This window comes from Triticum urartu, chromosome 6A, assembly GCF_056163025.1.
Source record: "Triticum urartu cultivar PI428250 chromosome 6A, HENAU_Tu73, whole genome shotgun sequence".
NCBI classification, from domain to species: Eukaryota; Viridiplantae; Streptophyta; class Magnoliopsida; order Poales; family Poaceae; genus Triticum; species Triticum urartu.
In genome coordinates this window covers 346,141,068-346,167,695 of record NC_141878.1, presented here as the reverse complement: position 1 = coordinate 346,167,695, position 26,628 = coordinate 346,141,068, and the positions used below count along the sequence as shown (strand labels likewise).

Below are 26,628 nucleotides of genomic sequence, written 5' to 3'. Positions count from 1 at the left end.
AGAAGCCATCCCTTCCCCCTAGAGCCCCTGGAGCTACCTCTGCTCACCGTCTTCTTCATCTCCGGCGACCCCCGCCCTCTGCCTCCGTTTGCGAGGAAGATTTCAACGTCGTCCGACCGCCCCTAGCTACAATACGGGTACGGTCAAGTGCGCCTCAACCCCCTCTCTCGATCCCTCCCTCTGGTTTTGGCCAAGGAGCCCCCATCGCTGGCAAGAGCTCCGGCGAAGCCGCGACCTTCCCCTGTTTCCTTCTCCCCTCCTTCTCATCTGACTAGCAGGGCCTGCTAGTAAGCAACTTCGTACGCGCACGAAGCGGTACGAGTGGTGGCGCCCTGAGGCTTTATGCCTTCGACGTCACCCCCCTAGTCTGTTTATTTAAATTCAAATTTCATTCAATTCCATAGAGCTTCAAACAGCCATAACTTTTCAACCATTAGTCCAAATGAATTGATTCTTTCTGCATTATGTTCTTTGCAAGGAAATCTAGCAGCTCACCAAAAATGAGATTTTTCTGAGCTGTCTAAAATTTCTGGTGATTTTCAGAAGAGTTCTTGATATTTTCTTCTTGTGTTTAAAATTATTTTCAGAGGTTGAGGCTTGTCTTGAGGATCAATAGAAGGCTTGTGAACCTCTTTTGCACTAAGGCAAGCTACAACAACATTTTCTTGGTGCCATTTCAATATTGATGAATTTCTTACTTGAATTGAATGATTAATCCATGCATTTTAAATAACTATTATGTTATTTATATGCTGTTAATGTGTTTGTTCGTATTATGCTTGATTTACATAACCTTGAAACTAGTTTAGTTTGTAAAGAGGCTAAGATCTAATTATGGCAATGATAAAATGAGTTGTTATGTGTATGAATAATTGCTTAGAGTTATTTTCTTTCATAAATAAATAGTTTAATTTGCTAGAATATATCTTGTTTAGTGCTGGTGTAGCCATTTTACTTAATTTCCAGAATGTTTGAACCTAACTTGATTGGTAAAGAAATAAGGATTTGCTTGACGTGATGATGGTAGAATCTTTGCTATGCATATGAGGAATTAATCGAAGTTATTTTCTTGCATGAGAAAATGATGTTACTTGTTGAAAAATATATTGGTAAAGTGAGAATAGGAAAGTAAGATAAGTTGTTGATTCTTATGCTTAGTGTGAATATGGTTGACAGCAGTCATTTTCGTATTATATGATGCATGTGTAGTATTGCATTTCATGGCATGCTATGACACCGGTCATTTTCATTTTAAGTTGAACCTGAATATAACTCAACTTGAATATATCGTTGACTGGGTCATGGTGCCGCGGAATCGAGATTTTCCTTGTGCAACCACATTTGCCTTTGTGGGAAGGCCTTGATTCGGTCCATTGACATGTCTCTGATCGGTACCTCCAACTAGGGAAGGTGATGGGCGTGCTTACACTGGCCCGGTAAGCAGGCATAACCTTGTGTGCCCGTTGTTGAGATTTTGGTACTGGGTCCCCAGGTGGGATTGTTTTGGCCACGACGGTGGTGTGGTGGTGATCGTCGAAAGGATCACGAGTTACTCTGGTTAAGACCACGATGGTGGTGTGGTGGTGATCGCCGTAAGGATCACAAGTTACTCTGGTTAAGACCATGATGGTGGTTTGTTTTGTGATCCGAGAACGATCACGGTTGGTAAGTTGGTCTCGAGGGACGTTTATCCCAAGAGCATGAGCATGGCATGTTGGAACATTATTGCATTATTAATTGGTTAAATATCATGATATTGTTTGTCATTATGATTATGCCTGTTGTGAGCTTGCAAGTACATTCAATGTACTAACCTGGTGTGTCATGCCAGATTTCAGGAAATTCGCGTTGGAAAGGAGCGCTGCTCGAGTCTAGATCGTGTCCACATCGGTGTCCCTGTGCTATGGAGTTACCGCTACGACGTTGTTCGGCTGCCGCATAGTTGATATGATCGAGGCCCCATTATGTTCACTAAATAATGTACATACTATTCAGCTGGACTGTGTGTGCTGCTCGGCCTCGACATATGTTGTAATATAAACTCCGACCCACTAGCATCTATAAAGCAGTTGTTTTCTGTACCAAGATGGTGTGTGTTGCAAGAAGACATGGTCTTTGGGCTGGCAATGCAGGTTAAACCGGTCGCTCTGAGCCGGGGTGCCACAACGCTTGGTATCAGAGCCGCGCTGACTATAGGCCACGCTAGACTTCGATGTGTTAACTGGATGTTAGATACGAGTTTTAGTTAAGTGTCGGTAGCTAATGTAGCTGATTGTTGCATTGCATGCACTTGATTTATATTTTTATGCTAACCTGCTAATGGTTGTGAGTGTAGATGGCTCCGGTGTCGTATCCGTGCCAGTTGCAGCTGATGCCGTACACGTCACCGCAACTTCTTCGCAACGTGTGGCGTCAGCTGTACCCCCTCGGAGACCATCCAGTCTATCGTGTGTACCAGGAGTGTCTAGCTGATTCAGTGTATGAGTATCACGCAGTGGTTACTCTGCACACTAGTTCTGATTCCGGCTCTTACACTCATACTTCTCGGAGTGGTTATGACTCTACCGCTTCTCAGGTTGTCCAGTTTGCTGCATTCGAGGTCCTTGCTGAGCTTTGCTACAATGATATCCGAATGCAAAACCATCCAGGTTTCTTTTACTACCCTTCTTTGCATGACAATGGTAGTGTCTGCTTCCAGATCATTGATCCGGAGTATGATAGTGTTGCTAGCCACCTTGCTCATTATGTCACTGCTAGCTATCTTATGATCCACGACCTGGCTCGAGAGATGACTCGTGTCCGTATTGCTTTAGCCGCTGCTTTGGTCACTAGTAGATCTGCCACTACTCCATCTTCTCTGGGATTTACTCCCTATATTCCAGCCAATTCTAGTTCCCCTGTTTCACCGGTTACTCCGCCGAGTAGCTCAGGCACCTCGATGGTGAACCCTCTCAGTACTCCTGCCGAGTGGGCTTCACTTCTCACCACTCCTGCAGCCCCGATGCTTCATCCTGCCCCTGGCCTTGAGGGAGAGCCCTCAAGGCAGCGTCGTCGTGTTACCTTTAACCCAGAGGTTTCCGTTAACCACGTCAGTTCAGGATCCGAGTCCGCTTCAGGGGAGGACACCGCAGCACCAGCGGAGCAGTAGTACCTCGAAGTATTCGCAGTCGTCCGGATGATGTACGCATGTAGGCGTACGATTCATGATGTTTCATTGCATGTATGAGCAACGTTCGTGAGGGAACTCTTATTCGTCATTCCGCACGACAGGCAGGACAATCTCCCGAGTCGTACGTTCCACCACCGCCTCCACTGCCAAATCGGCCCTCCACCGAGAAAATTTTGCGTATGTTTGAGGAATGAAGGAACCATGATCTGCTTGAAATATTAAGAAGTGTGCAAGCTATGGTTGGACAGAATGGAAATCAGAATGGTAATTACTCAAAGCTGTCAGATTTTCAAATGACCAAGCCACCCAATTTCAGTCAGATTGTTGACCCATTGGATGCAGACGATTGGTTGCGTACCATTGAGAAAAAGCTTGAGATTGCTTGTACTAAAGTAAATGATAAAGTTCCATTTTCAACTCATTATCTTGAAGGTGCTGCTGCCATATGGTTGGAAAATACAAAAGCCATGTGGCTTGCTGATGAAGAAATCACCTGGGAAAAATTGAAGGATCAGTTCCGGAAAAATCGTTTCCCTACTAGAGTTATGAAGGTTAAGCAGCATGAATTTCTCGCACTTGTCCAAGGAAATCAGTCTGTGGGTGAATATTTGCAACAATTCAATCACCTGGCCCGTTACTCCCTTTATGACGTGGCCGCCGCAGAAAGGAAGACTGACAGATTTCTTGGAGGCTTAAATCCGCAACTCCGGTGTACTCTCAGTATGTTTGACTTCCCAGATTTCCAAACTCTGGTAAACAAGGATTTCATTGCTGAACGGGAGCACAAGCTTATATCAGATAATAGGCCTACCAACAACGACAACAAGCGTAAGTTTGAGCCAAAGAAGGATGGGCAACCAGTGCAATAGGCTCGAACCTGGCAGCAGCCTCAGGTGGTATACAAGCCCAATTGGCAACAGAATGTTAACAAGACCACCACTCAAGTCAAGAATGTCGTGCCCAACCCAATACGTGAGGAGCGTCACCGCAACAATTTGTGCTTCATTTGTGGGCAGAACGGACATTATGCCAAACAGTGCCCCAAGAACAACAAGGCGGATGCCCCATTCAGGCCACAAGTCAACTTTATAGAGTCATGCCCGACCCAGAAAAACATTACTGGGCATGTGCATCATCTCTTAGCCGATGAAGCACAAGAGAACCCCAAAGTCGTCATTGGTATGTTTTCTGTTAATGACACACCTGCCGTAATGTTATTTGACTCTGGGCTTCCCATTCTTTTATTTCTCGGAGTTTTGCTACCCAAAAACAAATTTCGTTTTACACTTTTGGGCAAAAATATGCTGGTACAAACCCCGGGATCTCTAATCAAGAGCAACATGGTCTGCCGTGATATGTAAATAACTATCAATGGAGTCTACTTTCCATCCTCTCTGATAATTATTGAGTCTGAAAAGTTGGATATGATATTGGGTATGAATTGGTTGACCCAATATCAACTTTGTATAAACTGCGCAACACGAGAAGTCACTTTGACCAGTCTAAATGGGCAGACTACCAAATTCTGTGCTCGCAAGAATATATCCAAGCAAGAATTGGTTTTCACTGCTGTGGCTGAGTTGGAATTAATTCCTGTGGTCAGCAAGTACCCTGATGTATTTCCAGAAGAACTGCCAGGTATGCCACCAGACCGAGAACTGGAATTTGCAATAGATCTTGTGCCCGGAACTGCACCGTTATACAAGAAGTATTACCAGATGCCTTCATCAGAACTAGTGGAGCTAAAGAAACAGCTTGATGAACTACTCCAAAAAGGATATATTCGTCCCAGCTCTTCACCATGGGGATCACCTGCTATTTCCATGGACAAAAAGGATGGCAGCCTCCGCATGTGCGTAGATTGCCGTCAGCTGAATGAGGTCACCATCAAAAATAAATATCCACTACCAAGGATTGATGATTTGTTTCATCTGCTCAGTAGGACTAAAGTATTCTCTAAGATCGATTTACGGACCGGATATCATCAGCTCAAAATTAAAAAGGAAGATATTCCTAAGACTGCATTCACTACTCGGTACAGTCTTTATGAATATACAGTGATGTCCTTTGGTCTCACCAATGCCCCTTCTTTCTTCATGCATATGATGAACAAAGTACTCATGGAATTCCTCGACAAATTCGTGGTAGTCTTCATCGATGACATCCTCATTTACTCCAAGGGTGAAGACGAGCACAAGGATCACCTCCGAGCAGTGGTACAACGACTCCGCGACCATCAGCTTTATGCCAAATTCAGTAAATGTGAGTTTTGGCTCAAGCAAGTTGGGTTTCTCGGACATGTACTATCCCCTAAGGGTATAGCCGTGGACCCGAGGAAAGTAAAAGATGTGCTCGATTGGTTGCCGCCCACGAGAGTGACACAAATCCGAAGTTTTCTTAGATTAGCTGGATATAACTGTCGTTTCATTAAAGGGTTTTCCAAGATTGCTAAACCCATGACAAAGCTGCTCAAAAAGGATAATAAGTTTGAATGGACGGAGGACTTTGAGAAAAGTTTTAATGAGCTAAAGATACAGCTGACAACCGCACCTGTATTGACTCTCCCAGACATTTATCGCAGCTTTGATGTGTATTGTGACGCCTCCATGCAAGGCCTCGGTTGCGTACTTATGCAAGACGGCAAGGTAGTAGCATATGCATCGCGAAAGCTATGGCCCCATGAGGGAAATTATCCTACTCATGATTTGGAATTGGCTACGATGGTTCATGCACTAAAAATTTGGAGACACTACCTCATTGGAAAAAGGTGCCAAATTTTTACCGATCATAAAAGCCTTAAATACATATTTACTCGGCCAGATTTAAATCTCCGTCAATGAAGATGGCTACAGTTGGTCAAGGATTATGATCTTGGAATAAATTACCACCCGGGAAAGGCCAACATGGTTGCCGATGCCCTCAGTCGAAAGCCTATCAGCTTAATGTCATATCGAAATCCTTGCCTCTCAAACTCCAAGAGGAGATCGCTCAGCTCAACCTGGTCATAGTGGATGCTGGCCTCGCTAATATTTTGGAAATTACCCCCACACTTGAGGAAGAGATCCGCAAGGCCTAGCCAGCTGACATCAAACTTCAGAAGCGTGCCAAGAGCCCGATGGCAGGGCAGACCCCAAATTTCTCCAAGGACAAATTCGGTACTCTCCGATTCCGTGGACAGATTTGTGTACCCAATCAGCCGGACTTAAAGAAGAAAATCCTGTCGGAAGCACACGAATCCTCATATTCCATTCATCCGCGAGGCACGAAAATGTATGAGGACCTTAGACAAATATTTTGGTGGGATGGAATGAAGAAAGACATTGCCTATTTTGTGGCATGTTGCGACATATGCAACAAGGTGAAGGCAGAGCATCAGAAGCCAGCTGGACTCCTCCAACCGATGTCGGTTTCGCAATGGAAATGGGATGACGTTTGTATGGATTTCATTATGGGATTGCCTAAGACTCAGAGAGGAAATGATGCAATCTGGGTCATAGTGGACACCTTAACCAAGGTTGCTCACTTCATTCCGATCAGCGCCAGATATCGAGCAGATCAACTTGCACAGCTGTATGTATCCAGAATCGTCAGTATGCATGGAGTACCTCGAACCATCACTTCTGACCGAGGTTCCCTATTTACCTCCGCTTTTTGATCCCTTCTCCATCAAGCCTTGGGGACAGCGCTGAAATATAGTACTGCTTATCATCCTCAGACCGATGGACAGACAGAGCGGGTAAATCAAATACTCGAAGATATGTTGCGAGCCTGTAGTTTAGCCCAAGGAACTAAATGGGAATATTGCTTGCCATATGCCGAGTTTTCTTACAACAACAGCTTCCAGACCATTCTAAAGATGTCACCGTATGATGCCCTGTATGGTCATAAGTGCCGCACTCCATTAAATTGGTCTCAAACCGGAGATAGCCATATCTTCGGAATAGATCTCATGATGGAAGTTGAGAAGCAAGTTAAGGAAATTAGATACAGATTGCAATTGGCCAAATCTCGACAGAAAAGTTATTATGATGCAAAGCATAGACAGATCAATTTTGAAGCCAGAGAACACGTATACCTCCGAGTCACCCCTATGAAAGGAGTCAAGAGATTTTAGACCTGTGGAAAGTTGGCACCCGGGTTTATTGGTCCATTCCCCGTTATGTCCCGTGTGGGTACTGTTGCATATCAGTTGGAACTACCCGCTGAATTGGCAGACGTGCATAACGTGTTTCATGTTTCACAACTAAGGCGTTGCGTATCCCCGCCTAAGAAAAGGACTGGTATGGCTGAGGTAGAGGTGGCAAATGATTTGACCTATGAAGAAAGACCATATAGAATTTTGGATCAGATGGAAAGGGTAACTCGCAGTAAAGTCAGAAAATTTTACAAGGTTCAGTGGGAGCATCACACAGAGTCAGAATCAACTTGGGAGCGGGAAGAATTCCTAAGGGCTCATTATCCAGAGTGGTTTTCCCAAGAAACCGAATCTCGAGGATGAGATTCATTCTAAGTGGGGGAGGTTTGTGACAGCCTGATTTTGCCCTCTCTTTTTTGCCTGATTTTCATCTGGATTTATTTTGACAGTTGGGGTTTCTGAATCTTTTCATATGGACTTAAACACTTGGGTAACCTTGGCTTTCACCCAAGTGCATCATTCCCCTCTCTAATCATCATTCTCCTTCTGATCCATCTCAAAATAATCTTGGGAATATTTTTCTTAAATGCAAAATATTCATTTTCTTCTCTAAAACCATAGCTAGTTCAATGAGCTCCAAAGCAACCCTCATTTTTATGGCCCACAAAAATCTGAGAAAATTCCCAAATATTCTTTGAACCCTAGGGAACCTTCCTGAGCAAAAATATTTCATCACTTTTTGGAAAAAAAATTCTACAGAAAATATTTTCTATTCTGGACAAAAATGGTGGTTTCAGAACTAAGGTGGTATTGTAGAAACCACCATTTTACTTGCTCCCCTGTGCCTGAATTTTCTTGTGCATCATCACCTTAGTAGATGATGGCTAGCCTCCAAAGCATAGCCCCAACTCCCAGCCATGTAACCTCAGTAACACCTCAAAGTTACTGATCAAAAGCTTACCTGGCGTGTGAAATATTCTCTACTGCACCTGGAGCCAAACCAAGACGTTGTAACATTCAAAACTACCACAAACAACGTGCCAGACATGGAGTTTGGGATTAGGTCGGCATGAGGTCATAGTTCACGCGGTGATCACGTTCGTCCAGGCGTGCTGGCATGCAGCCGACGCGCTCTGCGACACGCCCAAGCCTCTGTTGCTTGCGTGCTCACTTCCCCGCCTGCCTAAGTGTGCCAAACCTCGCCACCATCATCATCTCAAGACCATTTACTCCTCCCTGGCGCTCGCTGACGCCGGAGCTCGCCCCAGCGAGCACGGGCACGGTCTGGCCAACCCAACTATGCGGTGCGCACTGTGCTCATCGCCATCTCCTCGTTCCTGTGCTCGTCCCCACTCGCCCACAGTTCCCACGTGAGCTCCGTATCCTTCTTCCCCTCTCACTGACGTCGCTCGTCGCTGGGCGCCGTGGACAGGTGTCCACCGGCGGAGCCCAAACCCCCTCTCCGCTCGCCTATAAATGGAGCCACCCCCAGAGTCCTCGAGCACCATCCACCACTCCCACACACCCCACAAATGTGTACGAAGCCGTAGCGCGGCCATGTAGGCCGCGGGCCGCCGCCCTCGAGCTCGAGCTCGCCGGCGATCCCCTCTGGTCGCCGCAGTAGCTCCTGCCCCTGCCAGGCCAGGGTGATCCTTCCAGGGCCTCCGCTTCTCTCCGGAGAAGCCATCCCTTCCCCCTGGAGCCCCTGGAGCTTCCCCTGCTCGCTGTCTGCTTCATCTCCGGCGACCCCCGCCCTATGCCTCCATTTGCGAGGAAGATTCCGACGTTGTCCGACCGCCCCTAACTACGCTACGGGTACGGGCAGGTGCTCCTCCACCCCCTCTCTCGATCCCTCCCTCTGGTTTTGGCCAAGGAGCCCTCATCGCCGGCGAGAGCTCAGGTGAAGCCGCGACTTTCCCCTGTTTCCTTCTCCCCTCCTTCTCACCTGACTAGCGGGGCCCGCTAGTCAGCCACCATGTACGCGTGTGAAGCAGTACGAGTGGAGGCACCCTGAGGCTTTACACCTTCGACGTCACCCGCCCCCCTAGTCTGTTTATTTAAATTCAAATTTCATTCAATTGCAGAGAGCTTCAAACAGCCATAACTTTTCAACCATAAGTCCAAATGAATTGATTCTTTTTGCATTATATTCTTTGCAAGGAAATCTAGCAGCCCACGGAAAATGAGATTTTTCTGAGTTGTCTAGAATTTCTGGTGATTTTCAGAAGAGTTCTTGATATTATCTTCTTGTGTTTAAAATTATTTCCAGAGGGTGAGTGTCGGTGTCAAAACCGGCGGATCTCGGGTAGGGGGTCCCGAACTTTGCGTCTAGGCCGGATGGTAACAGGAGGCAAGGGACACGAAGTTTTACCCAGGTTCGGGCCCTCTCGATGGAGGTAAAACCCTACGTCCTGCTTGATTAATATTGATGATATGGGTAGTACAAGAGTAGATCTACCACGAGATCGAGGAGGCTAAACCCTAGAAGCTAGCCTATGGTATGATTGTTGATGTGTATGTTGTCCTACGGACTAAAACCCTCCGGTTTATATAGGCACCGGACAGGGTTAGGGTTACATAGAGTCGGTTACAATGGTAGGAGATCTTCATATCCGTATCGCCAAGCTTGCCTTCCATGCCAAGGAAAGTCCCCTTCGGACATGGGACGGAGTCTGCAATCTTGTATCTTCATAGTCCATGAGTCCGGCTGAAGGTATAGTCCGGCTATCCGAACACCCCCTAATCCAAGACTCCCTCAGTAGCCTCTGAACCAGGCTTCAATGATGAGTCCGGCATGCAGATTGTCTTCAGCATTGCAAGGCGGGTTCCTCCTCCAAGTATTTCATAGAAGATTTTGAACAAAGATAGTGTCCGGCTCTGCAAAATAAGTTTCCACATATTGCCATAGAGAGAATAAAATTTACACCAATCTAATCTACTGACGTATTCCGTAGCGTGTCACACCACGGCCAAGCCTTTATCCGAATCGTTTCATTATCCCACCTCAGCGCGATATGCGAGGCGGTTTCCTTGGCACGTCTTGTCAAAGCAGAGATCGTGTCCCCTTATCTCGGGATTCTCATCAATACGGGTATGGGTAGCCCAACCGCGCCAGTGATTATGGCGCTTGGAGATAAGCGAGTTTTACCAGGCTGGTGCGGACATGTAGTTGCGTCCACCCATATAAGGGGATAAGGATCCACCTTTTCACCTATGCCTTATTCCTCCTTCGCCTATCCATTCTTGCGCACTCGAGCTCCAGCGCCCAAGTCCGCACTCCCCACCTCGACCTTCTCCAGCCATGTCCGGGACAGGAGGCAAGTGGATGGTCTCCTCCGTCACGGGGGGACATCTCAAAAAGCTGAGGAAGGCCGGATACCTGTCTAACGACATCGCGTACCGGCTCCCCGAAAAGGGGCAGCTCATCCCCAACCCTAGGCCCCATGAGATGGTGGTGTTCCTCCCCCATTTCCTCCGCGGACTGGGCTTCCCTCTCCACCCTTTTCTCCGGGCGCTCATGTTCTACTACGGTCTAGATTTCCACGATCTGGCCCCGAACTTCATCCTCAACATCTCGGCGTTTATCGTCGTGTGAGAGGCCTTCTTCCGCATCCGCCTCCATTTCGGCCTAAGGCTCAAGACTTTCAACGTCAAGCCGAAGGTGGTGCACGGCAACCAGGTGGAGTGCGGAGGTGCCATGGTGTGCAAGATGGCCAACATCCTCTGGCTCGAGGGCTCCTTTGTGGAGACCATGAAGGGGTGGCAATCGGGCTGGTTTTACATCACCTACCCGCGCGACACCGAATGGGTCGCACCCCCCGAGTTCCGATCCGGACCCCCTACGCGGCTCACCTCCTGGAAGGAGACAGGCCTATCGTGGGATAAGAAGGGAGAGCTGACCGGACTCCAAACATGCGTCCAAACCCTGGTGGACAAGAAGCTCAAACTTGTCAACGTAGTCCAGGTTATGCTCATCCGCTTGATCCTCCCGTGTCAACGACGGGCTTTCAACCTGTGGGAGTTCGAGAAGGCACGGCACCAAACTCTGAGCAGGCTCTTCGACATGACGTACAAAGAAGCCTGGAAGGTGCTTTTCAAGGGTGCCGAGGCTCCCGCATCCGCTACCGAGGATCGCGGATTCAGTGCGTAGCATCATGCTCTCGCGGTAAGCTGTTTTTTCCTTTTACAGGGTATTAGTTTTTCATAGTTTGACTCCATTCGGGATCTAAACTCCCTTACCTTTGACAGGATTGGCAGGTGACATCCAGACAGATCAACTGTCTGGCTCCTTTGCCCGAAGGCCCAACGGATGCTCGCTTGGCAAAGCTGCTGGTTCCGGCACCCTATGTGGTGCCGGAGAAGAAGGCCGCAAAAAAGGCCACGGGGACTCGAAAGAGTGCCCGGCGCCAGGAGGTGTCGGATCCATCATTCGACGGTTCCGAGGCGCACTCCTCCCGTGAAGACGAGGAGGAAGAAGAAGAGACCCGAGATAAATGTTCCCCTTGTGCGGCTTGATTTTAGAAACCCGAGAAAATTTATTTCGGAATTTTTGGAGTCCATTTAGTATTTCTTTTTATTTTTCTTCCGAGCGGAGTAATTAAAAAAAACAAACCGACTTCGGGCCATACCCGAGCGGGACACCGCCCGGGGGCAGCCTTTAAATAGCGCCGCCCCGAGCCGCCCCAGCCCATCAGCCCCGCCTCAATCCGCGCGCGCCGCCGGAGCTGCCGCCGTCGACGATCCTGCCGCCCGAGGTTCGTCGTGCCTCGTTTTCCGTGCTGAAAAAAAAGAAAAAAAGAGAGAAATTTTTTTTTCGGCGTTCGTCGTTTTTCTTTTTCTCGGATTAAATACGCGATTTTTCTGATCGCGATTCCTGATCCGATTTTTGTTTTAGTTTAACTTTTCGCTCGTTTATCGGAATCAGGCGATTCAAGCGCCTAGGGATTCGTCTCGAAACCCTCTATCCGTTTAACCAACTTAAACAAGTTTTTGTTACTATAAAATTTGCCCTAGATCCAGATTAGTAGAACGAAGTTGTTTTCTTTCGCCGTTTGTCTTTCGTTGCTTCGTTCGATTTGATTCTTTTTGCCAACCGGAGTTCTTAAGTTGAACCTTCTGGTTAGATCTCTTATTTGAGTTTTACCTGTGCATTAGATGAGTACTTATTGTATGCTTGTTTGTTTGTCTGCGATAGAATACCCGGAGTGTGCCGCTTGTTACTTCGAATCGTTAGGTTTCGCGGATCATCAGCAAGGCAAGTAACACTTTGATCATACCTTCTGTACTACCCAGTTTTATTGCATTAGATCAGTCCTCACACATTGCATGACTAGGATCTAATTAAATTGTGGGATGGGAAGTAGATGAGGTAGTACCTATTACCTGTGATTATCAAACCTTTGGGAGTTACTTCTACATTTGCTTATCATGCCATGCTATGCTAGTAGACGTGGATTGGGTGAGTGATATCCATGACAAATGTGAGTTTGTTAATTAATGGTTTACCTAAGGTGGCAACTTAAACACACATCTGGGTGGATTGAGGCACCTGGGTATTCCAGGACTTGCCTGTTTTCTTTTGGACCGCCACCCAGGCTCAAAGGGATCATGAGACTATTCATACTAGAAACTTCCGTGTGCAGCCACAAGCTATTATAGGCTCTAGCATAGTTGACTAAGTCGTGCGAACTCTTACAGTGGTAGACTAGCAGATGTAGGGGATGTAGGTGGTACGGTCTACCCGATCGTAAGGTGCTAGCGCTTCTGAAAGACTATGTCTCGGTCACCCGTCTTCTCAAACACCATGTAGTGCGAGAAACCAAACGAAGGCGATCGAGTCTTGTGGGGAAAAGTGCGCAATCCTCTACAGAGTGTAATAAAATAATCATGATTAGCCGTGTCCCCGGTTATGGACATCTTGAGTATCTAGTACCTGGATTATCATGTGAATCTCAACATGTTACTCTAAATTAATTTCGTTGGGTTATGTTTAATGATGATGCTTAATTAGGATTGAGGATGCTATCAACCATTCTCAATGTTTAACAAACACCATGATAGTTAAATAAATTTATTCCTTTGAAGTAGGGAAAATTTGGCTTTACGCAAAACTGTAACCATAGAGCTTTCCACCAGCCAAATATGCATATAGTATAGCTGTTTCATTCCATTACTCTCTATGTGTTACATTGCCAGCATATTCCATGTGCTGACCCGCTTCGGGCTGCAACGTTAATGTTGCAGACTTTCCAGACGATGATTAAGGAGTTTTTAGGTCATGGTTCTATACTCAGTGATGCCGTTGGAGTTGATGGACTCACTTATCTTCCAAGCCTTCCGCTGTTATCGTTATTAGATGGCCTTAAGCCATATGTATAGTAATAAGTTCTCTTTTGTGACACTCGATGTAATAAGTGTGTGATTGCTACTCTGCTATAAATCCTCCGAGTACTGTGTGGTGTCAGCATTACTGATCCAGGGATGACACCGGAGCACAGAGATCAGACTGTTTGAGGTCTGGTCGCTACAGGTCCAATACCAGCCCGGTTTGTCTTTCGGCCTGCTAAAGGCCCACAACACAGTTGGGCCATTTACAATACGACCTGACTTTCGGCCTCTTAGCAGCCCATGCTCTTCATGGTCCAATACAAGCCCGCTGTCTCTTTCGGCCTGTTAAAGGCCTATAGTATAGTTGGGCCATATGTAGCCCAAACTTAGTAACGGCCTGTTAACGGCCCGTGAAATAAATTGGGGCCACCTGTTGCCCGCTTCGATGTCGGCCTGTTAACGACCCGGGAGGTAAGAGGGCCGACCATTAACTTTCGGCCTAGTAACGGCCCATTAACTTAATGGGCCCACTAAAGTTCGTTCATGTATTTAGGCCAAATTAGATAATTTGAGCCCATTACGACGAGCACATAGGGAATAGCGTTGCACATCCAGAATATATTACAGGAAACATCCACTGGGCAATCAAAGATTTATGCCAGTGCAAATAAATGAGCAGAATCTAACCATCTACAACGTCACAATCTGCAACCTCAGCACAGATGACGCCCATAAGCATGTGGGCAAGTTCTTGCTGCTTTGCCACACTGTCTCTGAAAACATTGATCAGTTGTGGTGTCGCACGACTCTGCACCTCTGATTCAGCCACCATTTCCATCATTGCTTCAGCCATTAATTGGTTCACAAACATACATTTATTCTGTTGCATTCGAGACAGAGGATACTGAACAGATTCAGATGGCGATTTTGGCAGACTTGTATTATTGATAGTGGAGAGTGTCTTGACCACTACATCATAACATAAATTAGGACGAGAACCAAACAGATTAATCATGAGTTCTTGCCATATTACCTGGCCTAGATTTACTGGAAAGAAACAATGGGGTTGCCTTGCTATTTTCAGAGTTTGTCTTCTTATCTTCAGCAGCCTGCACAAAATTAACACACTAGCATTGCTATCATTGGCTAAGTCAGATAATAGGAAAGCAACATTGACACAACGAACGTTTGGGCAACTAGCCTACACCAAATTAACACAATATGGCACAACTATCATCAGCCAGGTAATTTAATACGAAAGCAACATTGACACAATGAATGAATGGGCACCAGAGAAGAACTACAATTCAGTAATGTGCGTGATATGAGATAGCACATTCATGCAGCTCAGTACGCAAGACTACCAGGCAGTTTTCCTTACAAAAATCAACATTGGCGCCTTTAACATTTTGCTACAACTAATTTTAGATCAGATAAAGGTTAGATTCACGCCGATTAACAAAATACATGCTGATGTAAAAATATAGTGATATATAACGGGTACTTACATCAGCACTGGAGTATAGAGAATTCCCGCAAGATATTTTCCTCGAATACGATCCCAATGGAGGAAGTCTTGTATCATTTAACCTTATTTTCTAAAAGAGAGACGGGTAAGAAACATGTAGAAAATATGATCAGAATGCTATAAAATTTCATGATGCGAGGATACGCACACGCTTCTTAGAATGGAGTTGACATTCTTTTGCTGGACTGGAGCGGACTAGTTCTTTGGCCACTGGAATCTGCTTATTATCAGTGGGAGTTGGTTTCACTGTGCTAGAGTAGTATCTATGAAAAATGGAGTTGGTTTCTTATCTCCTGGCGTTTGGATCTTTTGCAAAGACCTGGTTTGTAACCCTTCAGATTCTAACTTAGCCGTCTTCCCCTTGCATGCCTTATATAGAAGAATGGTGATTCAGTTATAAAACATGCTATAGCAGAGATGGAGTAGGTACTGAAGAATAGAAAGGCATGACTTATTGACATGTATTCACTCCATCCGGAAATAAATGGATGGGTCTAGGCGTATTTCAGTTCTAGATACATCCAGTTTTATACATTTCTGTGACATTTAATCCGGACGGAGGGAGTATGATGTAAGAGCTAGGGATACGACAAGACAACACAGTAAAAAACACTGAAAAACCCACTGCAGAACCAAAGTATTCAAACCCGCTGATATGAGATAGTACACTCATGCAGCTTAGGATGCAAAACTACCAGGCAGTTTTGCTTGCAAAAATCAACATTGTGGCCTGTAATCATACATTTTGCTACAACTAAATTTAGATTAGATAAAGGTTGGATTCACGCCGATTAACAAAATACATGCTGATGTAAAAATATAGTGATATACAACGGGTACTTACATCTACATTGGAGCACAGAGAATTCCTGCAAGAATCTTTCCTCATAAATGATACCATTGCAGAAAATCTTCTATCTGTTAAGCTTATTTTCTAAAAGATAGATGGGTAAGAAACATGTAGAAAATATGATCAGCATGCTATAAAATTTCATGATGCAAGCATACGCACACTCTTCTTAGAATTGAGTTGACATAATTTTGTTGGAATGGAGCGGACTAGTTCTTTAGCCACTTGAATCTGCTTATTATCAGTAGGAGTTGGGTTTCTCTGTGCTGGAGCAGTATCTATAAAAACTGGAGTTGGTTTATTATCTCCTGGCGTTTGGATCTTTTGCAAAGGCCTTGTTTGTAACACTTCAGATTCTAACATAGTCGTCTTCCCCTTGCATGCCTTGTATAGAAGAATTGTGCTTTAATTATAAAACATGCGGCAGCAGAGAGATGGAATAGGTATTGAAGAATAGAAAGGCATGACATATTGACATGTATTCCCTCCATTCGGAAAAAAATGGATGGGTCTAGGCGTATTTCAGTTCTAGAAACATCCTTTTTTATCCATTTCGGCAACATGTAATGCGGACGGAGGGAGTATGGTGTAAGAGCCAGGCATACGACATGACAACACAGCAAAAAAACACTAGTTGAATGTAAAACTGTATGCTAGCAGAATACGTACAGAAATAACTAAGGCAACATACACGTGTATGATTGGGAAAATAAGATGGCATTGCAACAGAGCACTAGAACAACACTTCAATGTAAAAAACATGGTATGGTAGACAGATGAAGTACATACTGATGAATAACAATGCATAAGATATTCAGAAGCACGATGTCCAAATTAAGAAGATGGCATTGCGATAGAATATAATGACAGTACTTGAATTTGAAAACATGTTATCATGAATGGAATAGGTACTGAAAAACAGGAAGGCATGACATATTTACATGCATGATCAGCATGCCAAGCACATGGCATTGCAACAGAGTAGATACACTCCAGGACATTATATGCATGTTGTACCCATATCACAGGACAAGTTAGAGCAAGGACCTTGTGGGGTGAAGAGGATTCATCATCTTTCTGCAAGTCTTCTGAAGAACGGCCTTTACATGTTCCATCATATTGGGTATCATTGACATCAAGTTTATTGGTCTTTACATTGCTCCGTGAGGTTCTTGTAGATATATCAGTGTGTGCAATTATATCTGACATGCATGGAAGACAACTAGTAGTTGGATTTATGTAATGAGTGCATGTAGGAGACGACATAAATAGTAGGACTGGGGTTAACTAGTAGCAACAGGTCTCATAAACTAAAGGGAGAACACAGATGAAAGCTACAGAATATGTATCGTTTGTACTCGAGATTAACTAGATGGCACACAAAAGTATTAAAGAACAACATAGGAAATACTAGAAGTGGTATAATACTATAATCACCAGCCCGTCGGATAGCATTGGTTGATGGATGATAACTATGGAACAGTGTTACCTAAAGAACAAGTATCTTAGCTGAACTATGGAATAGCGTTAACTCCTGAACAAGACCCGTAAGAGATCAACATGAATATATAGTGAAATGTGATGATCTATTTTCCATGCTTAGATGAATAACAAAGCCATAAATGTTGCACACAAGTAAGATGAGGGTACAACCTATCTGGCTACCATCCATAGGAGTGAGCATCATGTGCTGACTTGTCGATGGCCCTGCAGTTGTTGTGGCTGTGCATGTCGGGCATGCACATTCGATGCAGGGAACTGTTGAGTGGGGACTATAGCTCCCTTCTGGTGTATGCTTCCCTTGTTGGAGCAGTTGTGGTGAGTCGGAAGATGGTGTGTCTGAAGATGCAGATAACGCATAATTTTAAGAACAACATATCTCTTTGATCTAAAGAAATACACTAAGAGATCAACAGCAAGGTAGGAGAGTGGTCACACGTCTGTTGACTGAAGACTTAATTGGGGTCACACGATTTTATTTTATTTTGGTACCGTCCGATCTACACCGGATGGCTGGCTGTCTTGTGCCTCCCGGCTGACACTGTTCGGAATCTTCCCCGAAGAGCCAGCGACCAACGGCAGAGCAGCCTGCCTCCACCGTCCGTGGCCCCGGCTAAAACCCCGATCCCCGCCCCACCGCACTGTCGTGCTTGCGCCGCCCCCGGGCCAATCCACAAAGACTCCCCGTCATGCAGATCCGGCGGCGGCAGTACCTTCAACCCACGCAACTATAAAAGATAGCCATCTAAGCGCTGCTTCCGCGGCGAACTTGCGGCCCCGCACCCTTACGTTAGACACCAGCCAACCGGTAACCTAGGAGCTCCGCCGCCTCAAGGGGTCTTGCTTCCCATTGCAAATCGATTGGCCCAGAATAAAAATTTAGACAACTGACACCTAAATAAAATGATTTGAGATGAGAGTGTGACCTATCTGGCGATATGGTGAAGTAGGCAGGTCCAGCTGCCGAGTCGGTGAGGCCGGCGCGGTTGCGGTAGCGACCGGCGGCAGGGAAAGAGCAATGTCGCGACGGTTGACGGCTACACTAAAGCAGCGCCAGGACTCTGGACGGATCCGAAGTTGGAGCCGCTCCGGCGCCGTGAACAACGGCGGGGGTGAATCGGCTCCGGTATGGTTCACGCGGCCGTCGTCGAGGCAGCACCAGCAGCAAGGAGTAAGAGGCACACGGCCCAGTGCATGACGGCAAATGGACAGCGTATCCGGCATTAGGGAGGAGGGCAGCTGTGAAATTGGTGCGGTGGGGGCGCCATGGAGGTGGGGCTGAGGTTTCGTGGCTTGGGAAAAGGGAGCTTCCCGGGGAGAAGGTGATTTGGCGCCCACGAGGTACGAATGGGGGCGGGCGGGTGAAATTGGGAGGGGAGTGGAACCATGTCTTACGGACGCATTTGTCTGAAATGTGAGGGGGAGTTATAGTTCTACCCTTGCCTATAGGCTTCTCGGCTTGGTTCTGTGTACTGAGGGTCGGGGATAGTAGAGTAACATTGCTTCTCTGGGCGGGAGCAATTTCGGGCAAGGAGGGCGTGTTTTTAACTATAGTGGGCGCGAGCGATTTCGGGCGAGGAGAGCGTGTTTTGAAATAGTGGGCGCGAGCTATTCCGGGCGAGGAGAGCGTGTTTTGCCGACCATGGTTTATGAATTATTCGGCACATGTCATTTCGGCCAAGGAGAAGGCGCGCTTGGGTGAAGTTACGAACCTACCCCCAATGTACAACGGGCCAATTGATGCGTCTCCCACATAGGATGGTAATTTCGCGTCTCCCATTTATTTTCTCGGGCGAATTCCACCGAGCAGAGAGGATGTTTAACGGTTCGTTCAAATTTTGGGAGAACGAGCATCCACATCTACCTTACCAAGTCGATTCGGGTCAAATTTTGAAATATTAGCTTGCCACTTCTTTTTTAGATGGAGAGATGATGCTCGGGAGTAATGTGTTTTTACATGCTCGTTGCTAGCGATTTACTATATGACAAATAGTTGACCCACTCAAAAACGCTAATCAAACCCAAAATGAAATATCTCGATTCAATGAAATAGCTCGTTCTGTAGGTCAAAATAGTGAACTAAATCCAAAATTGAACACCTCAATCGAGTAGCATGTTGTACAGTATTATAGTACTCCATGAACATGTTGAAAGAACTTGTTTGATATACGCATATATCCGTTCATGTGTGGATTGCAAACAACATGTTCTCCAATTTAAATATTTTAATGCAAGTTTATATCGAAACATGGTTTATATCAGTCTTTGATGCATAAAACGCGACCTCCCCCTCTCCCGGACTCCTGTTCTCTCTCTCTCTCTCGCTCTCTCTCTCTCTCTCGCCGACAATCTTCAATTCTGTCACACGAATCTGACACAAAAACCTTGTTCGTCCCTCTCCCTTTCTCTCCATCTCTCTCTCTCTCTCTCTTTGTGTGTGTGTGAGGGGGGTGTCTTTCTAGTTCGCATGCATATATACAGCAACTATAGGTCTCTCTCTCACACTATCACTACAAAAAAATACACTTCCGTGATGATACGTGTTTGTCACAGTAGGTTGCTTTTTTGACATGCATGTACATCCATGACAAATTTATGACAGAATCAAGATAGTCATACCTGTGCTGTCGTAGAAGTGTTCCATGACATTACCAAAATTATCATCACGGAAGTGTCCACTTCCATGACGATAAATCGCGCATCACAGAAGTGCTTTCGTCATGGGTGACCGACATGTGGCATCCACCGTAACGGAACGCCGTTAAGCTATCGGGTCGGGTTTTGGATCCGATCACTCGTTAACAGCCCTGACCAATGGGGATTTTCCACGTGTAAAATCATCATTGGCTAGAGGAAACACATGTCGGCTCATCATCGGGACAAATGTCATCCACTCAGTGGACAGAAGGCGCCTATGATATGTTGACACGTGGCACGACCCAACAAGTTTAAATGGGCCAGCCCAACTAAAGGCCCACAAGATTTTGCGAACCATAATGGGCCGGCCCAGCTGAAGGCCCACGAGATTTTGCGGACCATAATGGGCTGGCCCAGCTAAAGGCCCACAAGATTTCGCGGGCCATAATGGGCCGGCCCAGGTAAAGGCCCAAAAGATTTTCGTTTGCCATAATAGGCCGGCCCAGGTAAAGGCCCACAAAATTCTTGCGGATCATAATGGGCCGGCCCAGCTAAAGGCCCACGAGATTTTGCCAACATTAATGGGCCGGCCCAGCTTTAGGCCCATAAGATTTTGAGGACTCTAGTAGGCCGGCCCGTTAACTGGCTGCCATGTTTTGGGCCAAATGTCGGCCCATATTTGATTCGGTCTATTATTTGCCTGCCACGCTCCGGGCCTAATAGTGGCCCATATGAGATCAGGCCCGTTAAAAGCCTACCACGTTCTGGGCCAAATTACGGGTCAGATCAGGTCCGGCCCTTTAAGAGGTTTTGGGCCTAATTATGGCCCATATCAGATTTGGCCCGTCAACTGGACACTATTCTTTTGGGCCCACTTGCTAAAGGCCCACTTAGTAATTTGGCCTCATATTAGTTTTAGCCTGTTAAGGGCCCGTTTAACATTTCGGCCCTATATTAATTTCAGCCCGTTAAAAGTCCGTCATATAGTTGGGCCTAACTACGGCCCGGTTTGCATCCGGCCTTCTCGCAGCCGATATCTGATTGGGCCAGACAAGGACCGAGACAATTTTTTGGCCTGCTAAAAGCCCGTGATTTGATTTGCATAATCATGGGTCAGGGTTCATTTCGGGTTGCTGCCGGCACGTGAGCTGATCGGCACGTTTCAGGCCCAACCTACATCGTGATTGCATGACGGCCCGATTATGTATCGTAATTTTACAGTTTGGCCGGTTTACTGCGAAGACATGATATATATACAGTAAAATAACTGCAGCATCGTGAATAAGAAAAAACCTATACTATACAATAAAGAAATTATGGCATATTACATCCCCTGGGCATCAAAGTTCACCACTATGATAATAAAGCACAAGCAGACAGCAGATTACATACACTGGGCATCAAAGATCGCCACCAGTGCAAATAAACACGCCGACAAAATAATATACAAAACCGACAACACTTCAATAGAGTTCAAGAAAGGTTGGCTCTGCTGGGGAGCTGCAGCGCAAGAAGCTGAGCAAGATGATGAGACTGTGCTTGTTCAACACTTATATCTTCCTTACTCTGAAAGATATACAAGTAGACAGATGACAGGTTTTGCACATAAAAGTATCAGTGCTGACAATTCATCACATTTCTTACTGACGAATAAAGTGACACAGTTCAAATTTTCATTAACACAATATGGTATTGTTCAGGTCAAGACATGGCAGGAAATGACATTGTGAAGGAGTTGGCAGCTTCACGACACCACTGGATTATAGATCAAGAACTCATAAGTATCAATGGTTAGTGTGCTGTCAATTTATACCATTTCAGATTGGCAAATAAAGAGACGGTTTAAATAATAGTAGAATGATATGACATTGTTCATAGGGACAATTCCATTTCTGCCCCTAACTGGAACCCACTACTCAAATGTGCCCCTAATTTCAATGTGTGCTCAAATTTGCCCCTCTGACGTTAGTTGCCCTTATAGAAATGCCCTTCTGCGGCATTACCGTCTGGTCAAACAGCTTTGACCATCTCGAAAAAATAGCAAAAAAAGTCAAAAAAATCTGAATTTTTTTGGGATCGAAGGTACTCAGGTTCGCAAGGTGCGTGCAAATTTTCATGTTGTTTGGACATTCTAGGAGCTCGTGGCGAAGGAAAAACAGTAAATATGTACGCGTGTGAACCGTAAATTCAAAAAAAATATTAAAAAATTCAAAAAAATATGAATTCTTTTGGCATCCAAGATGCTTAGGTGTGGAAGGTGTGTGCAATTTTTTTGTGTTTGGACATTGTAGGAGCTCGTGGAGAAAAAAACAAAATTTATCTCAAAAAAACTTGTAAAAATACACTATTTTTGTTTTTTTGCAAGAGCTCCTCGCATGTCATTTGATAACAAAATTTTGCACACGCCTTGTGCCCCTGAGCATCTTTGATGCCAAAAAATTTCATATGTTTTGGAATTTTCTTGCTATTTGTTTTGAATTTACTATTCAAAGATGTACAGATTTATTGTTTTCCTTTGCCACGAGCTCCTGGTATGTCTAAATAGCACGAAAATTTGCACGCACCTTGGGCACATGAGTAGCTTCAATCCCACAAAATTTCAGATTTTTTTGATTTTTTTACTATTTTTTTGAGATGGTCAAAGTTGTTTGACCGGACGGTAACGGTGCAGAAGGGCATTTCTATAAGGGCAACTAACGGCAGAGGGGCAACTTTGAGCACACATTGAAATTAGGGGCAAATTTGAGTAGTGGGTTCCAGTTAGGGGCAGAAAGGTAATTGTCCCTTGTTCATAGTTAAGACATTGCAGAATATGACATTGTGCTGTAGTGGGTAGGTTCACCACACCACTGGATTACGGATGAAGAACAGAAGCATACATGCAGTGCAAAAGAAGATCACTTGCTGTGTATAGTTTAATTTACACGGTATGAAGAAGGAAGTTGGTTGTCCAACTGAAAACTTAAATTAAGAAAGGACAAACTTTTGTTTATGACCTACATAATAAACTTTAAACAAGCAATTTGATGCAAACACCAAAAATAAACAGTTGTTGCAGTCATGCCTAACCAAATATATACGATAAAGTTTGAAGGCTTGAGATGGACAAACTTACATTATTTGTGAAGACAGGCTCTATAAAGGCCTTGTCTATGCTGATGGGGGGGGGCAATTCAAGAAGTTTACCACAGAATCTTTCTCAAAAGCATTGCCTTTATTCTACATTTTGTTAAGAGTAAATATAGATGTGATAATATACGAAAAAATGGAGAATATTTAAGATAAGATGAAGAGTGATGCTACATAACCAAGTAGCTATAAATGTAAGTGCAACGATACAGGCAAAAGGTACAGCCAAGAGCAATGCACAGCTAAACTTCTTCAGTACCAACCTTATGGTAAGAGTAAATATAGATCTGATGTGTAGAAAATGGAGGGCAAAGGAAAATAAGCTGCAGAGTGATGGTACATGAACAACTACCTATAAGTACACTGATAAAGGACAACATGTACTTACAAGAACAATGCAGAGCTAAAAAAACATTGGCATTGGATATATTCTACACTAATGTAACCATTCATACAGATCAGATAATTTGGAGTGAACAATTGATAAGCAAGCTATCATGCATACTGCTGTCACATAATGAACCAGGTATGTATGCAAGTACAGTGATACAGGACAACAGGTACTAACAAGAGCAAAGTAGCGGGCAGCATATTTGCGATATCCTGTCGTTCTTGTCAAATCGGAATTCGTCTTCGAGCAGATTTCCTGCAAAAAAGATCCGTAAGGCACATGCGGAAAAGTAGAAGTTCAAATTGTCATGTGATTTCATAGATAGTACCTCATCCTAGGAATGAGACCAGTGCATAAAAAGGTTTTTCCATTCAATGTCTTCTAAATTTAGCACAGGAGACTTCACCAGAAATTCGTTTATAGACTTGCCATCAAAGTGTGATTTCTTCAGGTAACACCGATACTGCTGCAATGCTTCCTTGAAAAGCACAAGCAAGCTTTGCTCGTCATGACTATCCAGATTGACTCTCGCCTAGTTACAACAATGTAATGTAAATCATTCATGTGTTCAATCAGCAGAAAACAGGAAAATAATAACCATGAATAATAGCACTTACACGTAAGTTGGACAGGAAGATGTGAAAATGGTGTTTGTCTTCACAATAATCTTCCCATGATGGGAATATATGCACATAGTCCCTAACAACATTGAAAGCATTGTCTTTTAAACTGGGAATAAATGGAATGGGGTTCCAATCTGCAGGAATTGGCTGTCTCTGCAATTGGGATAGGTCTTCGACCTGTGGACTTGCTGTACTTTTTGCTGGAGTGGGATTTTTCTATGGTACAGCTAGTGCTATGGCAAATGAAATCGGTATACCTTTTGCGGGAGTGCAGGTCCTGTGTGGTGGGGCTAGTGGTGTGGCCAGTGAAGTATGGGTACAGTCTGCTATAGTCGATCCTACGTTTTGTGTCACTGGTTGTATAGCCAATATAAGTGGGGTGCTGTCTGATTTCTCCGACACCACCATGTTTTTCAAGGACTTTGCTGGTGCTCCTTCAGGTTCGGCAATCGCCCTCTTCCTTTTTGATGTCTGATGCACAAGAACAACATTTGAGTGGAAAAACATGGTATGATGACAGATGGAATATGTATTGATAATGGATGGGCATGGCATCTCGACATATATGATGAGTAAACTAAGCAGATGGCGGTGCAACAAAGTAGAAGAAATGCAAGACAACATATGAAAGATACCCGCAATCAATAAAACATTGCAAAATTAGAACGTGCACCTTGATGGGTGAACAGGACAGGCCATCTTCCTTTGACTCCTCGAGGTTAGAATAGTCATTAGGATCATATTCTGAACAAGAATAAACAGGTGAGGAGCGTATGAGTTTGATTGCATCCAGAATGACACTCAATGTCTTGGTGCCAATTTTGTAAGTCATTGCGGTGTTTAGCTTCAAGAGTGGACTGTTGCTAGTGCGACACAAAGCAGCTACACAGATCATAGTGTAGATATAACGGAAAAACCTTAAGCATCATAGTAAAATCAGCAAAGTGGAACTTGCTGGAATATATGTGCTAGTATTGCCGGTACGGCTAGAAAGGCTTCGGATACCAGCTCTCTTCAAGTGAAGGTGTGGTACTGTTAATATCAATGTAACTCTCAAAGGCGACACAGCTCCCCGCATTTCCTTGCTATTCTTATAGGATTCAAGTGGGTAGGCCACTACAAATCCTATTCCAATGTTTAGAAGATCCTACGAATCATAGAGGCTCAAACTGTCCATCACAACCGCCCGAATAGACCTCTACACTGCAAATGTCCCCGCTCATCTTCAGTACAAGGAACATACTGTACTACTATCATACTCCCTCTGTTCCAAAATATAAGTCTTGCTAGAGATTTCCACTATGGATCACATAAAGATGTATCGAGGTACATTTTAGAGTGTAGATTCACTCATTTTGCTCCATATGTAGTCCATAGTGGAATCTATACAAAGACTTGTATTTAGGAATGGAGAAAGTACATATTAAAGAAGAACGGAAGAGGAACATGGTAAAGAAGAGCAAGCAGATTTTGGATAATAAAATGTTGGTTGCGCGGTGCCCACACATGATGAACCAGAGCGCATTAAGAATGAAACTCCTGGCTGTCTCTCGACCATTTCAGGCAGTTGGATGAAGATCCTACGTCTCCTAACCCTTCTTCTTCCTCGTCTCTGATTCTTCCCATACAGAACACCGCACGGGCCGCCGGCCGGACCACCGGCCCCCACCGCCAGTGTTCCTCCGCCATCCCCACCCCCCACCCCCACCCCCACCCCGACCCCCACCCACGTCGAGTTTTCTTCGTTCGACGAGGCCCCACAACCACCCGAGGCCCTTTGATCGCACCGGCGAACTCCGGCGAGCTCAGAAAAATCGACTGACCCAATTTTGAAATTTAGTCTACTGTGATTTAACTAGTATGGAATATAAAAAGGGGAAAACCATAAGCATTGCGAGTATGGTGTTGAGCGTGCCATGGCGGATCTGAAGGTGCAAACCGGACAAAGGCAACTTCGCAACCAGGACAAGAAATTAGAGTAAAGCAGTGGCGATCTATTTTCTTGTTGTGATAAATAAGTTGAGCAGATACGAAAGAGTACATCCTCTGGTGCGGTGCCTTGTACGCATCTGCTGAGAATTTGACGGTGCTGCGGTAGCGATGGGTGTCGGCGGCATGGAAGCAGATCTAGGAGGGTAGACGGTGGCGGCGAAGCGTGGTGGACGAGACGGTCGTAGGAGCAGCACCGGCAAGGTGGACGACGGCGGGGATGAAGCAAGAGGACGGGATGTAAGGATCCCGGTCCGAAGCCGTGGATGAGAGAGGTCGATCTCTTGTAATGGACGGCGGTGTCAGGGTATCAGCTCTGACATGGTGGAGGAGGACAACGGTGGATGGGG

At 45.2% G+C, this 26,628-nt stretch overlaps 1 protein-coding gene across 1 annotated transcript; it reads left to right on the top strand.

Annotated features, from left to right (window-relative positions):
• Nucleotides 1–3,405: 3,405 nt before the first annotated feature.
• On the top strand, nt 3,406–4,038 carry LOC147965204 (uncharacterized). Its single transcript, XM_087530338.1, has one exon. The coding sequence runs from the start codon at nt 3,406–3,408 to the stop codon at nt 4,036–4,038; it is 633 nt and encodes a 210-aa protein (XP_087386464.1).
• Nucleotides 4,039–26,628: the final 22,590 nt, after the last annotated feature.

Bases quoted from the DNA above. Each gene is read 5' to 3' on its own strand.
- LOC147965204 (XM_087530338.1), top strand. From the start codon at position 3,406: ATGGTTGGACAGAATGGAAATCAGAATGGTAATTACTCAAAGCTGTCA.